This window comes from Maylandia zebra, linkage group LG15 (genome assembly GCF_041146795.1).
Source record: "Maylandia zebra isolate NMK-2024a linkage group LG15, Mzebra_GT3a, whole genome shotgun sequence".
Lineage (NCBI taxonomy): Eukaryota > Metazoa > Chordata > Actinopteri > Cichliformes > Cichlidae > Maylandia > Maylandia zebra.
The window spans coordinates 11,639,635-11,659,505 of record NC_135181.1 but is presented as its reverse complement, the minus strand read 5'-3'; the positions used below and the strand labels follow the sequence as shown (position 1 = coordinate 11,659,505).

General features: G+C 39.6%; 1 protein-coding gene across 1 annotated transcript; it reads right to left on the bottom strand.

Moving 5' to 3' along the window:
- Positions 1-668: 668 nt before the first annotated feature.
- Positions 669-10,207, bottom strand: epm2a (EPM2A glucan phosphatase, laforin). The gene is made up of 4 exons (XM_004541731.5): positions 9,763-10,207; positions 8,290-8,464; positions 2,854-3,098; positions 669-1,570 (listed from the first exon to the last, which is right to left on the bottom strand). Exons 1-4 carry the CDS (start codon positions 10,007-10,009, stop codon positions 1,287-1,289), a joined length of 951 nt encoding a protein of 316 aa, XP_004541788.1. The 5' UTR covers positions 10,010-10,207; the 3' UTR covers positions 669-1,286.
- Between the last annotated feature and the right edge of the window lie 9,664 nt (positions 10,208-19,871).

Below are 19,871 nucleotides of genomic sequence, written 5' to 3'. Positions count from 1 at the left end.
AGAGGGAAGAAATCTTTGATATTCTAATTCACTAATTTTCTTAACAAAAACATCTTCTGAAGAAAAGCAAATGCAGCATCGTCACAATAACAGTGTAGTCAAATGTTCAGAAATGACAACAAATAATGCTCCGTGTCTTAATGGGCTGTTATGTATGCATTAAAACGGTCTAGAAGAGATGTTTTTTCTTATTCAGCAGATGATTGGAAGAGCATCTGTCAGGTAAATAAAACATGAAATGCTATCAAGCGCTCAGAGTGAGAGAGAGAACGAGCTATATTCTTTGATGCCCGAGAGCTGAGTTCCTCTCATACACACAGGGAGAGACATTATTGATATATTAGTTTTAAATTTTCATTTGTAGCTTTGGCACAGAGTCATTTTCATGCAGCATTAAGTTCCATCTCTAAAACCTGGGAAATTACAAATTTCCTTTCTGAAAAGAAAGAAGAGATTCTCAGAAATGACAAAAAAAACAAACAAACACAAAACAACACAGAAAATGTATGTTTCTCTTAATAATTGACCTATTTCCTGCACGCAGGAAATGAGAAATATCAACCTGCATAGTTCCTGCGATTTAGTTGCAGTAAACTTTTAAAAGAGAACCTAATGTTTGCTCAAAACATCAGCTTTGTTTGTTCATTAAAACTTCGAAAAGCACAAGCACCCATGTGGACATGTGTATATTTTTAAAGGCTGAGTTAAGGCCCTGAATGAGGGGGAGCCAGATTTTTTTTTAGCCACATCTCCTCCTGCAGCTGTCATCTCTCTCCAATCCCCTCCAACCAGATGAGCATGGGTGTATGCACGATATTCATACAGCAGAAGATTAGTCAGTGGTATAAAAAGTACCCACTGAACCGCCACACTTTGATTCCTATTAAGACTTTATAACCTTTCTGCTTTTTTTTAAGGTCCCATAACAGACTAGATGTTTTTGAAGCCTGAAAAAAGAGCCCAGTGGAGGAGCAGGAGTCGAGTACCTCTTAAGAACATTTAAAATACAATACGCCTAGATGGGATTATTTGCCCAGTGACGCCAAAAACATGCTGCCTACCCCAGCTTTTAAAAGCTCACACACCAGTTGGATTGATTGACATTTCTGCTGCCAGAACACTCTCAGATACTTGGGCTGAAGTGATACATTGGATTAAAGTCGAGATACAGATTTTAATTTTTAAAATTTTGCACATCAAGAATTGTTTTGAGTTTTCAATCATTTTATTTCTCAGAAAGTCCAAAGGATTCAGCTTCAGATTTCAAGCACAAAGCCACTCGGATCTCATGTTTCAGGGTCAGACATAGATGAGCGCAGCCGGCCAAACTTTTGAAGGAAGTCTGCCTCAGCTTTGACTAAAGCTTCCTCATCGATGTACACTGCTGGTCTCCTTGCTGCTACAAAGTACTGCACCTTCCTCAGGGTCCACCCGAGGACATACATGAGCAGGCCACACACAGCTGCAGTCGACCTCCCCACTCCAGCGTTACAGTGGACATAGACTGTGTGGCCATTCTCTAGGAGACCATGAAGCAAGAATACAGCCTGAGGAAGCATCCTGATCCGGCCTGCAGAAGAAGACGGCAACTCATAAAAGAGATACTGAGTATTTGTGTATTTTTCTTATCCTACTTATTTCAATTAAAGGACTGAAACCTCTTCCCCTCTCCATAATTTCTGTCTGTACTGCAGTCTGTGGCATGCAGCAACAGGTCAGTTAATTCCTGATGGATTAAATCTTTACATTTTTTCGAGCTCAGTAATGCTCCTGTGCTGCAGGCTGTGGTTTTTATACTGACATTACTCAAACAGAAATAAACAGTGAATTTGCTGGGGGCAGTTACCTGTAGCTGTAATTACTATAGGTAAGAAAGACTGAATGCATTCCCATAGCTCAAATGTGTTTTTTAAAGTTTCTGGCCAACGAGATTGGTAATAAATGGAAAAAAAAAAACCCAACAAAATTTGCTATTAAAGTGTTTGGCCACAGCATCGTGCCAGAACAGTTCCAGCGTGCTTGCAACTCTAATGGAGGGATAGATGGCCATTTTTCCAAAAGATAGTCTCTCATTTGATGTTTTGATGATGGTCATAAAGAAACATACCGAAATGCTGAAAATCCGTCATTGGTGTTCAATTAGGTAGGAATGTGATGACTTTGAGGTCATTTTCGCCCTCATCCAAGCATACAGTGATCACTTATTCCATATGAATAGATCCTGGGACAGACCGCTCCCATCATATTGGAAATAATTCATCATGGGATAAAAATGACCTCACAGAACAAACCAGCATCTTAGACATGTACCAGTGTCTAAGATTAAGAATATGCTGATAATTTATCTAATCACAACACTTTTTTCTACTTGCAGGCCACAGGTACAGTTTTTGTCCCACTGCACTCAAACAAATCTGCATCTTTATTTGTAATGAATGGTTCCTTTTATAATATCCTGCTCTGTGTAATTGCTGATGGAATATAATTGCTGATACAGGCTGTTCTCATCCCGTACTCACACTCTCAGTCATCTGTGGAAGAATTGCTATCAAATGGGCATTTCTGTCTTGATGAATGTCCAAATTAAATTGATCAAAGGCATAGGGCCTGCTTTTCTCACACATGGATTAAACCTAGACTATAAAACTTTTTTTTTCTGGACATCTTCAATTTGTTTTTCTATTACTGTCCATCGGGCTTTACCCTCCGAACAGAATTCCCAGTCTCATGTTGAACCTTTGAATAGCTCTAAGTTCATAATGTTTTAATGGGGTTAAACACACTTAAGAGGTTCTACTAGGAATTAAAAAGGGCTTTTTCATCAACCTTGTATGACCAGAAAATCATCCTTACCCTCAGTGCTCATGTCCGGTGTGGGCAGCCACACATACACAAGGCCACAGTCTCTGTACAAATGCATCATGGTCTCTGGGGTCATGGTTTCGTCGGGGTTACGCCGGCAGCCGTAGGAATTGTTCACCACATCCCACTCTGTCTGGAAGTTCATCACTGCAGTGATTCCCAGTTCATACTTCATCTTTACTGTCACGTGTTCCACCTGTCGAGGGCAGCTGCCCAGCCAAATACGTGGCAGCACCCTGGGGTCAATAAAAAGACGTGTACACTGATTATTTACTTGTATGTTAAAGTGATGATTATGTGCTAAATGTTCTAACCTTCTAACAAGGCATTTTCATCTCAATTTTTTTTAGATCCTACCAGCCAGACCATCCATTAAAAAACTTTCAAGTGTCACAGTCTCTAACTATGTGTTTATCAAGTATATAATATGCATAATAAAGAATAAAGAAGAATGAAATGTGAAAACACATTTAAAATCCATAAAGAGAGCCTAAAACTCTCAGTGGGTAACAAATAAAATAGGTAACACAGAGGCTGATGGACAGCGAAATAGCTAGGACTTTCAAGGTGCTCCTATAAGCAAAGCAATGATGACAGAGCTATCAGAACAAAGCTGACCATTATGGGTCAACAGTAAGCAAAAGTGGTTCACTTATGTGTCATTGTCTTACCTTCTTCACACTGTTCCTCATAGCAGTGATGCTTTATTGACCCCCTCATCCCCCTAATTTTCTTCCCGACCACTCTGGTTTGAGGCAGACTCCACTGGTGTTCATTAGCATGCATAAAGTCAGCGACTAGGACCTGACAGGCAAAACAAAGGCGACGCCTTTAATACCTGATGTCCCAGAGCAGCTCTGCAGTGGAAGTATCTGGACCTTAACTTCACCTCTGTTTTTCCATCATATCACAGTTTAGTGATATGTCATATGTGGATGAATTGTGTGGAGTCTTGTTGTTTCCACTGTGCCTTCCTCCCATAGTACTGGTTATGGTACAAATTCTAAATTCTAAATCCATAAATTGCCCCTCTCTATCATCCCCGTGTTGGACTGGTTACCAGTTGACAATTGCTGAGATAGGCTGGAGCCCTCCTATGACCCTTGATAAGTGGTTAAGAAAATGGATGGATGGAAGGACTCTTATTATATGAACCAAGCAGCCAATATAAACCGAAAAACAACAAGTTGTGTGTAACCGTAACCTGATTTCTTGTTACCTTTCGAATGTGTGTAGCATTTTTTCCTACTAGTTTATTTTAAAATGGAAACAAAAGATGCACTGGACGATTCTAAGAGTTTATTTTTTTCCTTTTCATGAGCTCATACACTTAGAAGTGCAGTAATATCCTATCTTATGAGAAAGATGCCTTTTTTGTCTCTGGTCTTTAGTTGTGAATCAAACTGAAAAACAAATGTCTCAATCTGTTGAAATAAAAATGATAAACATCATAAAAAAAGGCTGAGTAAGCCTTGGGCCTTCTCTCTAAATATGAGCTTGATAGATGACTTACCAGCTACAAAGTGAGTGGTCTCCCTGCGAATGTTATAATGACTTACTGCAGAGTGTGTGTAACACTTTGGGCTATATGGATGCAAGGTCTGAGAGACTAATTTAAAAAGCTATTAACAGGGAAGATACAAAGGCACAGTGCTTCCTATTGAACACAGGTCCTTGACATAAGCCTTGTAAGGTCTTTGGACACAAATTAAAACCTGATGGCACAAGCCAAGCCAGCTCATTCTTATGCAAGTTATGTGCTTGCTGCCTCAGGGGTCTGGGGCTAATTTCTGAAGTGCCTGGTATGCCATGGCACCGAGTCTGTGCCTTACAAACGGAGGGCATGCACCGGTAACTACTTGATCTCTGCCAGTTAAGACCAATATGTAGCGCTCATTGAAACATGAACATACGGTGGGAAATGATTGCGGAGTTTTATTGAAATGCTAAACATACGTGGAAATACAGCATATAAGGCAGAAACAGAGTTTGGATTTTATGGATGTGGCAGCCTTTTATTCCATTCTCTGTCAAGATGATTCAAGACTGTTCCAGTTATGTGGAGATGCAGGCTCTGGGGAGGCCAGTCCATGGCTGATAGTCTTTTTTTGGGTCTCTTTCTACCCAGCTATGCTTTTACTGCATTGGCAGTGTGGTTGGGATCATTTTCATGCTGAAAAATGAAGCTGCTGCTCATTAGATGCTTTCCAGATGATATTGTATGATGGATAAAAATCTGATGGTAGTTTTCTGCATTCATAATTCCATCAATGTTGATAAGATTCCCAACAACCAACAAAGAAAACCATTTCACATTTGGATCCATCACTCCATGGGACCTGTTGCCATTGACTGTAATTTGCCATATCTCAGCTTTAACGTCATTTTCCCGTCTTGATGGCCACCCTTCTATTAAGACCATCTTTAAGAAGCCTTCAGTTAACAGTAGATAGATCAACTGTTGGCCCTTGTGCATTTCTTAGGGCCTTTGACAGGTCTGTGCTGGATTTTTCTTAATACATGACTTTCAGATACTGTTCATCAGGGGTTTTTTTTTTTGTTTTTGTTTTTTTAATTTTGTAGGTCTTCCACTTGTTTTTTTTCATCATTTTCTAATCCAGTTTCCTTAGATTTTGGAAGGAGACATACAGGACTGGTTCATCCCCTGAGTTAGGTTCCCTTTTTATGGTTGAATGATTCATAGGTCAGTGTTAAGAGGCTTAACACTGACCTATGAAGACAGAAAATGTTCTGACAACAGGTGTTGGGATCTTATTTTTACACTTTATTTGACCCAAGAAAGGATAGTAACAACACTACGAGATTAACTTTCTTAATATCCATATGTTTAACAATACACACAGTTTTAAACCATCTTGAAATCCAATGTAAGCAATGCAAGAGAATAACGTATCAGTCAAGTAACCAGCGCTGTATGAATTGCCTTAGAAATCCAAATGAATTCTGAACGATGCCATCTCCTCTCTCTTAAGAACCCAAGCAAGGTTAAGGAGGTGATAATACAACTGCTAGTGGTCTACCTTTTTTATGGGTAATCATTTTAAAAGTGACAGAGGAGTTATAACTAAATGAGGAACGGCAAGGTTAAAAAACAAAGACGAGAACCAGGCTTTGTCTGTCCTGTAAAGAATGAAGGTTTTTAAACTCAATGACTATCAGGAAGAAAGGACACGGTGACACGACTAATGCTTGAAGTACTTCGCAGAAATCTTCTCTGACGTTTTAGTGTCAGAACGGAGAAGAAATTAGGCGTTCATGGACAATACAGATGAAAGCACAAGGCTCGTTGCTGAATATGCTTAAGTTTGAAAACTGTAAGAAAAGTGTAAGAAGACAGGGTGATGCAATTCTCAAGGTTGTTCAAGTAACTATTTGGAGGCATAATTTTTAAGACACATGCCACATAGTGATAATATCCAAGGCTCAGTTTCCAGCAGAGGAACCTCCCACCTTCTTCTTTTTGGCCTTGTTTTGGTCTCTCTTAAAACTGCAGACCGACAAAAGAAGGCAACATTACCAAAACTTAATTCTGAAACAAAGAAACAATCATATAGATATTAATTCCCCCCAGAGGAGCTAACTAATTTTTATAGCATTATTAGGCAAATATTGCAGAAAAGATTCAAAAATCATTGCATTTCATTATTACATCTATGCATGTGTGTGCGCGTATCTGGCTGAAGAGGAAGTGTGGTGTTGGGAGTGAGCGGTGGTGTGGATCTCCATTTGTATATACTCCAGGCTACAACACGAGTAGCAATCTGGAAGTTTTAGACATGGTGTAAAGAATATATTAATGTCCAAATGGCTAAAAATCACAAAGAACCCCCCAAAGGAATACTTCTATATTTCTGAGAAGATTTTTTTATCCACTTACTTGCAGAGAGTTTGCAGAGCAAATATATAAATCATTCCCACGTCTGTATATTAAACATGGAGCTACTTTCAGTGAGGTGAGACTTGTTTGAAACGCAGATGGACCACAGGTGACTCTCAGGCTCTGTCTGAGGGTAACAAGATGTGCGTACTAGCACCTCTACACCTCAGGTTATTAAGTTATAAACTACACCCTATTTTCCACTAGGTTGCCAGATTGACTTTGCTATCCTTTTTTTTCTTTACTGCTGGCTTGAGCTGGCTTTTGCCTCATGAGGTATATAGTTGGATCAACATTTGCTGTCATCCCAATAACACCATTTTCAGAGAAGGAAGCTCCGTATCAAAAGGGTCTGGGGCGCTAAACTAACCTACCTGCAGCCCAGACCTGTCACCCACTGACAACCATGAAAGTATCCAACAGGCTTGTTCTTTAGCTCCTCAGACAGGAACCTGTTAACTGTTCTCACCTTATGCTTAAAGACAAAGGAGGTGTTTGCGGTTAGAGCTCCTCAGAAGTGGAATGACCTGAGGAAATACGCATCGCCTCATCTGTGTCTTCTTTAAATCACTCCATTCATATTGTGAGGCTTGTTTTTTTAAATTTTGTTTGACCATCTTCTAATATAGATTCAGAGTTTTTGTCACTCTAAGCTCAACTTATATCGTTAGTTTTTATGTCAACCATATAATTACAGTGGAATCACATTGCTTCTTAATCTTAGTTTGACGTTGCACTTGAGTCATGAGGGTTATTTTAATAGAAATGCCCATTTTTGTGCTTTACAAATAAAATGTATTATTAATTTCAAAGCTGTTCCAGTTGATTTCTCAGATGTAACAATTATAGAGAAAAGATGCAACACAGAGTAAAGGAAATGTGTTGCAAAATGGTGATTAAAGAGCTATTTATTAGATGGACCAGTTGTGTCCATCTGACCTTATTGCTAGCATACTTCGCCTTTACTTCAACATCTGTGCTCTTCCTCTTTGTCACCAGATTGGCAGCCCCATATTCACCATCCTTTGTCCAATACGCACACTATCCCTTGTCTGCTCACGTCCAAACCACCTCAGCCTTGCCTCTCTAGCTTTGTGTTCAAACTGCTTAACCAGAGCTGACCCTCTGATATACTGATTTCGACTTCTGTCCATCCTGGTCACTCTTAATGAAAATCTTAGTATCTTCGTCTTTGCCACCTCCAGCTTGGCCTCCTGTCAATCTGTCAGAGCGACCATCTCTAAACCATACATCACAGCAGGTCTCACTACCATCCTTTAAATGTTCCCTTTCAGTCTCGCTGCTATCCTTCTATCACAAATCACAAACCTCAATCACCAAAACAAATAAATAAAATAAAACCAGCCTTTCCTAACCCACTGAACTGTGATCATCATAGAATTACTTAGTAAAAGTGCAAAAAACTGTCTTTACATACCGAAATTTTAAGAAGTGTACGAACGCATAACACTGCAAATTATCCTATGATTAGAACATCATGTAGAAAGCGTGTATATGTACTGTATTACCTGGAGAAATGCATGGCCTTCTGACCAGCCACACTGAAGTAAAAGTTGGTGGTGTGCCTCATCTCATCTGTGTGCCCCGTTTCTTCTATCCAGTGGCCGATCGGGTGGCAGTACACGCCATCCACCACATTCTTATCATCATATGTACACCATCTGTCATGGCTCGGCCCGCTTCCTGGTGACAAAGATGACAAGCACGTTAATGCATATAAATCAGGGACGTCAAACTGATTTTCCACGGTGTGTCACATGCGGCCCAGATCTCGAGTGTAAAGTGTAAAGAGGTTAAACTACACATTTAGCTGAGATGTCTTGAAATAAGAAACAGATTTCAACAGTATTTCTCAGTTTTTCTACATGATAAAGAGATGGTGTTGTAGTAAACGAAGAAGAAATGTGTCAGCATGATTTAAACTGTATGACAAAAATATGTCAAATTACATAAAAATAGAAATGAGTTTCAGTTTTCTGGGCCCACTGTAAAAAGCATACATTTCTATAGTGATTGTAAAAAAACAAACAAAAAACAGGCACTTTTCTGTTATTTAACTGTTAAATAACTTAATTTCTGTGATGCACTATAAATAGCCACTGGGGGGAATTCTTTATCAACAGGAGAAGTTGTAAAACTTCTTATATTCTAAAGCTATCCAGTGTGGCAGATTGGAGTAATCCCTGGGACGGGGGCTGATTCTGGCCTCAGGGCCTTATGTTTGACACCCTTGTTATAAACTGTCCAACCATCGGCGTAACTTTGTGCTGAACATTGGGGGGGGGTCAAGATCTATGTCTAAATAAATAAATAAATTCCTAGATGATTAAACATGTAACTATTTTGCTGGTAATACCTGAAATGCGTAAAGAAAATCAACAGCCTATTTATGCAAGATAATTCATAATTTTATTTGGGGGGGGGGGGGGGGGTATATTGGTTGGGTCTGATTATTGGGGGGGTCATAACCCCCCTTACCCCCCTGGAAATTACGCCCCTGTGTCCAACAGTAGGACCATATGACTAATTTCAAATGAGAAATATCCATTTATCCATCCTACCTGTTAAAGAAACTTTCAGAGGAATCCAGTATTGCATTACTGTGCATTCATTCCTGGGTGCAGATGATGAAGTATAAATGCTGAACTCTATCTGTAAACCGTTATATTCACATGCTGAATTTCAACTGTTAATTTAAACTAAAAGACTCAATAGTTTTTTCGGATGTTTTTCAGAAATTTTAAACTTTTTTAGGTTTGCAGATTCAATGCAATTTGTTAGCCACTGAACATTTAGTGTCACTTACCGCCATCATGTGGCACTATGAAAACATTGCACAATAGCAACCAAATATGGCGCAGTCATATTTATGTCTCTCCCCGCTAACCTTACAGTAATTACAGCAAATCTGTGAGACGTCTGGAAAACCGTCTACATGTGAACCAGATGTGATGCGCATTAAACCAGAAGTGCACAGGTACCTTCCCAGATAAAGGTGCCTCTGACTCTTTGGATGAACTTGAACCACAGTGTGTCTCTGTGGGGCTCGGCCAGGTGCACCTCACCGATCCACAGACACGGTTCTGCGGGTGACGGGAGTTTCTGTGTGGCTTTCATCCGAACCGCTCTGTTCGGGTCCCAGTTCCCCATTTCAGCACGCGAACCCAAAACAAAGACGTCGACCTCCGAGGACTCCGGAGTGAGAATGACGCCGAATCTAAATAACATGACCGCAGGCTTGCCTAAATCTGTTCAGCCGATTATGGTATGGCGACCTTATGGGTTATTATGGCTTATAATGTTATAGCAGCTATTGCGTTACATTCGCGACGGTGTGACTGTATGGTGTAGCCTAAAAATAACCGGGTGTAGTTGGACAGTTCAGTTTGCAGCAAAGACAAGAAAAAGAGAATGAGGTCCCACTCTGCCAGGATTATCGGGCACCTTGCAGAAGCCACGTAAGACTGGACGGCTCAAAGTACTGCGCTTCAGAAAACGCATTACTCTGTGGGCAGCATCTACTCTTAAGGGAAAAGTATTGTATTTTCAATACATTCATTTTCTTTTCTTTGTTTTTTGTTTTTAACGTACTTCTGTAGTGCAATAAAAAAAGGAAGCGTGACAGATGGATAACATTTATTGCTTTATAAATAACTGGACACCAATAACTTGAGTTTATTATATAATATTATATTACAGTGCATTTCTAACTACTGTAGGCAGCAAACAATACTTTTAACTAAAGATTTTTAGAATTTGAAAGAAAGGCAGACGTGAAGTGCGAAAGTGAGATCAGAGGTCAAATGTGACATGATTTTTTTTTGCAAACTATAACGTGATATTTAGAATACCCAGATACCAGTATAATTTTCTAATTGTGGCATTTGAATTTTAAGTACAGCTTTAAAAACAAAAGAACAGGTACAAAAAAAGCACAAAGTAATGTGATATTTAAAAACATTATTTAGAATAGGATTCCCTCTATGCTTGTAGTTTGTCAACACGAACAATGGCAGTGAGAAACGTAGTTTTAAATAGCTATACGTAGCTTTATCATCACTTTGGCCTTCAGATCAGCTGTTGACCTAGAACAAGCCAGAGGTCAAACTTGACACAATATTTAACATTTTTATATAGTACATTTTATGTGTAGACAAAACCACCACACTGGTAATGGTATCTAAGTTCTCAGGGTTTTTTTTGTCAATTTTTAATCCATAAATTATTAAGTTGACCTTCAACTTTGGTGGATATTTATTGTGTGCTTACATTTAAACATGTAGTGCTTCTAGAGGCAACAAATGCAACAAAATAGCATTTAAATAAATCCTACAAACACAATGAACTAAATTTGCCATCCATAATTTACTACAAAAGATCCTTTTTAACACAGAATAGAACATCTTAAGCTGTGTGGTGTGGTTGTGATTGTTGCCATCAGGCGTTTTCATTTATTTGGAATGAGAGAAGGTATTACCAGAACAAGCACATAATTGCTTTGGGTGGCCGAGTGCCAAAACTTGGGCTCTGTCCTCTAATCCTTCACAATCACCCTGCATGTATAGGGCTAACATCCAAATATTTCTGGTCCTCAGTAATAATAACAATAATAATAACAATGACAAAATGCTGGTTTTATACAGAGTAGAAGTAATGTGGTGCACGAGAAGGAGGAGAATCCAAAGAAAAGCAAGGATGCGTGTTAGGCAGCCAAGTTCTGTGTTGCAGTGAGCCGATAGGTTTGCAGTGTTTCAGGGTTTTAATCACATTTCTACTCAGAGATTAGGCAATAACAGAAACTTTAACAAATCCTGCAGCAGAAAATGACACCAGCAATGTGTGGATTAATCACAAGGCACAGTAACTTAATTAATAGAGGCATGCTCAGGACCTGACTCGACCCTAAATGGTGATTTGTGTTCTTCTACACACATCTTTTAAAGTAGAAGCATTTTAATAAAGCAGCACTTTTCTAGATGAATCCTGCCCTTTATCAGCCTCTAGAGAACAGCTGCCTCTAAGACTGCACAACTAGCTTCGATTTCAAATAAAGGGGGTCAACCTTATAAACTGTATTGATTCTTCTTTAGCCGTCTCTTGAGCATGTGTAAAATCTGCACTTACATAGTATTCATTTTGTTAGATTACTTGTTTTTCCCTTATTAGATCTGCTCATTTTTGACTTATGGATGTGCTCTCTTGTCGGTAGAATTTAGGCCATCATGCACAGAATTTGCCACTCATCTGACCGGATGAAATTATGATCCGTACATGCAGTTCACCATTTGATCAGTTAAAGCTGAATAATTGTTGTACACTGCCACCGTGCATGCTATATGCTGTACATGGACTATTTCTAATACTGTGCTTTAGAAGTGACCAACTCCTCTAATGTGAGCATCCGCAGTATATGGACATGCGTGCAATTGGTGGCAAGGATCAGTTTGTATAATCAAGAGACTCTAAACACAATCCCTTTGGAGAGTTCATGTTTTTTACTATACCTGTCATGGCTTTTGTGTTTAAGTTATATACCATTATTATTTGTTATTCATGGCTTTGGTTTTGCTGATGGTTTTCTGTTCATTTTATATTTGTAGTTCTAGCTCCTGGTTTCAGTAACTGTGTCTTCCCTGTGTTCTATGTTTCATATCCAGTCAGTCATGTCAAGTCTGGGTCTCTGAGTCTGCGAATGTCTTGTGCTTCCTGTTTTACTTTGAAAGTCCTTTCCTTAAGTCTGGGTATTCTGCTTTGCATCCTTTGTCTTGTTATGTGTGATTTGTCCTGGCTTTGTTGTAGGGCTGAACGATTATGGAAAATAATCTAATTGCGATTTTTTGCCCCAATATTGCGATTGCGAAGCGATATGCGATTATTTTTTAAGGTCTTTGTCTTCTGTATTATTAAACAAAGACAAGCAATACATCATATAGTATGGCCAATACTATATTACATTAATTTTAAACTGTTCTTTCCTGGAAGACAGACCTCTGTTATGATGACATGAGGTGATGCATGAATTGATGACTGACATTTTTATTTAACTTCTTCAATCACAACAGTATATTTGAACATACACAATAGTTTATTTTTAGCTTACAAACATCTGAGCATAAAGTGCTGACAAGGAACCCTGGTGTAAACATTAAAATGAAAGTCAGTACAATGTGCAGATTGCAGAAATATACATAAACAAAATCAGTGGCTTTACCACACTCAGTTTTTCGACATCTGTGAACTACTAGACAGTCATTCAATTAAAAAATAATATTAAATAAATAAAACTAATAAATAAAAAATACACACATCTTACTGATCTCTGCAGTCAGTAACATTACACATAAAGTGCAAACATAATAACAATTGTATAAACACACACACAAACACGCCTTTAAAATTTAAAGGCGTGAAATTGGACGGTCTAGTTCTGATTAGCGTCACCGCTGTCTCGGTGGAGTTTAATAAACTCGGCCGTCTGCTTCTTGCTATCTAAAATATAACCAGACACTGGCGTAAATTCTCGACTGTCTCATACTTCTGTTTAATAAGTTTTCTGTTTGACGTTTAGTCAGCTGTGTGAAAACCAAGGAGGAACCCACCCGGGGGATTAATAAAGTTTTATTTTATCTAATCTAATAACTTTAATCTCAGCCAAACCGATTTACTCACGAACAAACAGAACACTGAAAAAAGCCCAACAATAACATTTTTAGGTTGTCTAAGTGACTTATATATTACGTTTAACCCGAGCAGCGAAACTCCGCGGTGATCTGAAAATGATGTGCCGGGAGTTGTGCCGTTCTCGGCCGCATCAGTAACCCTCGAGCTCCCAGCTAGCTGTCGAGCTGGTGGGTAGCAGACGCCTCTGAAAACGTCGAAGCACTTTTGCAAATATGGGATATCTTGATAAACCGAGCAGATATTTGATGTTTACACAACTACTTTCTCGCCTGAAAATATGTTAAAAGTTTATTTTGTGACCCAGAAAGATTAGTATGAGTAATTTTAAAACTTAGTAGCGGCCGCCATTGTTGGAAACTGGAGTTTGGCTGGGCCGCGCTATGAATTCTGGGATATGGTAGTAATTTGGACAGCCTTCGGCGCGTCGCTGTGACGTAATCGGTCTACAAATGCGGCCTCAGGAGGATGCAGCCCATGAATTTGGACATGTCCAGAGTATAATCGCAGCCTTTGCGGTTAGAAAATTGCACTTGATCATGTCGCGATATTATCGCAAATGCGATATATCGTTCAGCCCTACTTGGTTGCCACCTTGTTCCCCAATCGCTCGTTGTCCTGCCTGTGTATTTAAGCCCTGTGTCTTCCTCTGTCTCAGGTTTTTATGTTTCATGTCCTGGGTTTCTAGTCCCAGACTTTTGTTCCTTTGTATCATATTTTAGTTTCACCCAGTTTTGGTTTTGTTTTAGTTTAGCCGCTGCCATGTTCAGCACTTGCTTGTATTTCATTTCCCCCACTGTAAATAAAGCTCACGTGTCAGTCATTCATCAGTGCCTGCACTTGGGTCCTTTCTCTCACCACTCCACATGTCTGCTTCCGCAGCCATGACAATACCACATTAGAGTAATCCACCTACCACAAATCAGTTGCTCTTCTTTCCACATGAATGTAAGGTTTCAAAAAAGTGTATAATCCTGTTACTACTAAATAAAAACACTATAAGCTTTTCAGTTACAACCAAAAAAACTGTTCTAGCATGAAAATACCTTGTCAGGCATGTATGAATTAACCTCCTACCATGTAAGTTAGCCTGGTGGTGCCAGTTGACGCCTTTCTTAAATAATTATGCTGATCTCTATTTTAATCAGCTTCAGATATGTGGAGGGTACTTCAAGCTGAGAGTTTCTTCCTGTAATTGCTTCACTGAGTTTTGACAGCTGGGCTAGAAACTCCTTAATCATTTGCTTTAAGGCAAACTCATCAAATTGCTCTTCAGCGCACTGACCCACAAGAACCTGCAAAGTAATGAAAAAATGTCAACCGATTTAGTGATATGATCTTTAAAAACCTGAATTACAAAACCTTTTTGTTACATCTGGCCATTGTCTACTTCACAGTTTTGGCCTTTGATCAAGGACCTCAGTTTGTAGAAATACCAAACATCTGGTCTTACCTTCATGTCTGGGCTTATTAGTGAAAACAATAAGCTTTCACAATAAGCAGTAAGTGTCCATGGCTGATGGAGTTTCAGGTAAGGATTGTGACCAGAACCATTATTAACAGCACAGTCATGACTCACAAGAAAATGTAATAGTGTGTGATTTTATGTATACAAAATAAAACTTGGAGCATTTACATCTTACCAGAGAGTTTGTTTTCCAAGAAGAAGATGATCCACATGAATATCTTGTGGATCATCTTTTGAAGCTATCTGACAGATAGTATTAATCCACTATATTCCTCACAAAGCTGGCAAAAACATGACAGTTTGACTTTCAATGAATCTGACATCACTGCAACATTTTTAAATGAAGAATTAATCACCACACTTCCAACGATGTGCAAGACTGTTTATTAATAAATTAATTTGTAGACATTTATGTAATGCTTGAATGGATTTCCTGAATTACATGGCCTCCAGTATTACTGTGAATTGCCAAAATGAAGACATCCTGCCTCTGAGTGACAAAGTAGTTTATTACTCCTTTGCTACTCTATTATAATTCTTCAGAGTCAGGCTGTCCTAAAAATGCTCTGAAAAACCTTTAGCTGATCCAAAACACTGCACTGAGAGCACTGAGAGTACAGTCTTTGGCTCTCGGAGGAGGCGGATGCACTTTTTCTCCTCTCCCTTGTGTTTTTTGTATTACTTTTCCCTGGAACACTCTCTCACAGTCTGTTTCTAAAACCTAAAAGAGAATTATGGATTTGATCAACTGGTCTCTGAATGCTATTGACACCCTTTTCTCAACGAGAAGTCTGGGCTCGGGAGAGCCCGAGTGCCCTGGAGGGACTTTCCCTGCCGGATACACGATGGACGGGTGGCAGACATGGAGGATCGTGTGCCTGGCGGGACTGTCAATCGAGGACGCTGAAGATATCTACCTATTTGGAACCATGATAACAGGGTTCTTGCTGATCGGAGCTGACTTGGCCCTGGCTTATCGGAGAATTGAGAAAGCGGAAACGGCTGTTCAAAACCCCCCAAGGCTTCCCGCTGGGATTGAAAGGATGCGACGAGGCGCGACTTCTCAGAATGGGCTCACTGAGTGCAGCATGGTTAAGATCTTGGAGAAGCTTATGGCTGCCGTGAATACTCAGAATAAGACCTCTGAGCGAAAGTTGGATCACATCTTGGAGCCGCTCACTGCGGTCGTGACGTCTCAGAATCTGCTCTTTGAGCACAAGAATGACAAGACCACGGAGCGCAAGTTTGATAACATCATGGAGAAGCTTGCTGCTCTCCAACGGGAGATTAAGAGTCCAGTGTCAAAGAACAGCTTTGAAATTCTCATGAGTTGTTCGCATAAACGAAAAACCGCCATCATAATGCGGCTATCCCTTCAGCGCCAGCTGTGGGCTCAAGGCTGGAGCCGAACAAAAACTCCCTGATAACGACTGTGTTTAGACTGTTCATTCCCATTCCATGCAAGGCCACCTGGGTTGGCTGGAAGACTGTTTACTTAGCCTGCCAGGGCGAAGGACACTGTCTCAGCTGAACTATGGCCACGCACACATATACATATACACTGATAAGCACTCACTCATCACCCCTCCACATGGACACGCACGAAACACGTACACTGATACGCCCCCGCTATCACCCTCCCTACCCCGGATCCAACACCTCCTCTCATGCTCACCTCGCATCCGATGTGGACACCGGATCAGCTGGAGGCGCAATCGAAGACTGCAGCGGTCCCAGATCAGCTGTACACACTGGAATACTCTCCCATGTTGTTTGTCTGTGTTTATTGTGCTATGGTGTGTTGATATCTGCGCATTCCTGTATTCTGTGTTACACATTTCAATGTTTTTTCCCCCCTTGCTACCTAGCCTGACCTGTCTCCCCAATGTGATGTTTGTGTATTGTATGTACGGTTGGCTAGGTCTGTCATCTCGGTTGTGGGCAACTGCAACTGACAAATAAAGGCTATCTCATCTCTCATCTCATCATCACCGAGACTCCCATATTAGCTTCTACTCATTGGCTTCCAGTTAAATCCAGAATTTATTTGTTTGCCAGAGTTTGCAAAAGAATAATGGCAGGCAGACCTTTTAGCTATTAGATCCCTCTCCTATGGAACGAGCTCTCACTTTGGGTTTCGATGTCTTTTAAGACCAAGCTTTCTTTTTTGATTAAACTTAATATAACAGTTATGCTTCTATGTGCTTGAGCACCTCCCGTTTCTTTACTCCTCATGCATTTGTCACAAATTACCTTTTGTCTACTTTCTCTTGTAGCCCATCACCCTATACCACCCCACCCCATTTATGGTTCTCTTTATGATCCATTTATTTCTTTCCCTACCAAGTGACACCATATTATTGCCCTTTCTAAATTTAGTCTTTCATCAAGTTCATACTTCTCTACTTCTCCCTCGCTTCTTTACAATATAAAAGTGCCTATAGACAACTGTTGTTGTTAAATATATAATGATTGAAAAAAAAGTTCATACTGTAGCAGTTTTCATACTCTTAACTTAATGCTGAGGTGTAATAGAAGTTGGGGATCGACTGCAGTCTTCATGCAGTGATGTTCTCTGTCAGGCAGAGGGAGCTGCAGGAAGCGAGACCCCATCTCATGAGCTCTTTTATCCCCTCATATCCAAGTGAACTTTGTTGGTAATCAGATAGGTGTTAGTTGAAATTTCTAAATATATTGCATAAAAAAAGAGAATCCACACATTGCTTAAAGTCCCATCAGGTCCAAAAAATAGAGTTGTACACAGCATTGATGTGCAGGGTGTACCGGAAGTGTGGGATCAATAGCTGTACACATAGAAGGTAATTATCAAAGTAAAAATTTGAATAAAGATCAGAATAAAGTCCTCTATATGATATAAAATGATTTAAGTAATATAGAAACATCACTATAGAAGGGTTTTATAGTGTATCTCACCAAATTTCACCTTGTAGAGAGGATGGATCTCAGGGAAGGTGCGGAAAGTAGCAATAGCAAAGACCTCTGCCAGATAGTGAGTGCTCATGAGGTGATAGACTGCTTGGTGTTCCAGTAGATCTTTTAAAAACACACTTTTTTTCAAAGGCCTTCTAGGAGTGTTATCAGAGCCAGTTTGTAGTCAGTTTTTAGTCAGCTGTTGGTCATTCTTAATCTTTTTACTTTGTTAATCTTATTCATTGTATATCTTATTGTTTATTCTACTCATGTTGATTTATTTTTATCTTCTTTTTCAATTATATATTTGTTTTGTTTATTGATTTCATTGTATGCTTAAAGTATGGTTTTAACTGCTATCTCTGTTTTATTATTGGAAAGCACTTTGGTCAACTTTGTTGTTTTTAAAAGTGCTATATAAATAAAGTTGGATTGGATTGGATTGGATTAGATCTGCACTTTTAATAAACAGCTTGGCTAGCAGCCATTCTGCCTCTGAGTCACTGGGCAGAAAGATGTGGTTCTGCTCAGAAGGCTGTTGATGCAGCTGTAATAGAAAATATATTGAAAGATATTGTACTGATGCTTCTGAATAAAACCCCAACCCATTTATAATGCAGATTTCCAATGGTACCAATGAATAGTATCCTCTGTATTTACAGTCCTGTTGGAAGTCATCTAAAAAGCAGTAACCTTGCATTACCACACCCTGAACTGCCCCTCTTCCTAATCTTTGACACATGACACGTTCCCGCCACGACGTTCTGTGCACCTCTTGATCCCATTTGGGATTTTATATCAGGAAGAAGGAACACGAGAAGCTGGAGAAACACCAAGGGCTCAGAGAAGAGCTCGAGAGGATGTGGAGGGTGAAGGTAACGGTGGTCCCCGTGGTAATCGGAGCAATAGGTGCGGTGACTCCCAAGCTAGGCGAGTGGCTCCAGCAGATCCCGGGAACAACATCGGAGATCTCTGTCCAGAAGAGCGCAGTCCTGGGAACAGCTAAGATCCTGCACAGGACCCTCAAGCTCCCAGGCCTCTGGTAGAGGACCCGAGCTTGAAGGATAAACCGCCCGCAGGGGCGTGCTGGGTGTTATATATATATATATATATATATATATATATATATATATATATATATATATATATATATATATATATATATATATATATATATTTGTCCCCTCAAATTAACTTGACTTTGTACATATTAACATACATACATACAGACACACACACACGTATGTGTATATATATATATATATATATATATATATATATATATATATATATATATATATATATATATATATATATATATATATATATATATATATACATACATGTGTGTGTGTGTCTGTATGTATGTATGTTAATATGTACAGAGTCAAGTTAATTTAAGGGGACAAAATTTTTTTTATATATATAAGAGGTATATATATACATATATATATATACACATATATATATGTATATATATATATATATATATATATATATATATATACTCAACAAAAATATAAACGCAACACTTTTGTTTTTGCTCCCATTCCCCATGGGATGGACGTAGAGACCTAAAATTCATTCCAGATACACAATATAACCATCCCTCCCAAACAGTGGTCACAAATCAGTCCAAATGTGTGGTAGTGGGCACATCTGCCATATTGAGATAATCCATCCCACCTCACAGGTGTGCCACATCAGGATGCTGATCTGACATCATGAGTAGTGCACAGGTGTACCTCAGACTGCCCACAACAAAAGGCCACCCTGGAATGTGCAGTTTTGTCTCACAGCAAAATGCCACAAGCAATGAGGGAGCGTGCAATTGGCATGCTGACAGCAGGAATGTCAACCAGATCTGTCGCCCGTGCATTGAATGTTCATTTCTCAACCATAAGCCGTCTCCACAGGCGTTTCAGAGAATATGGCAGCACATCCAACCGGCCTCACAACCGCAGACCTCGTGTAACCACACCAGCCCAGGACCTCCACATCCAGCAGGTTCAC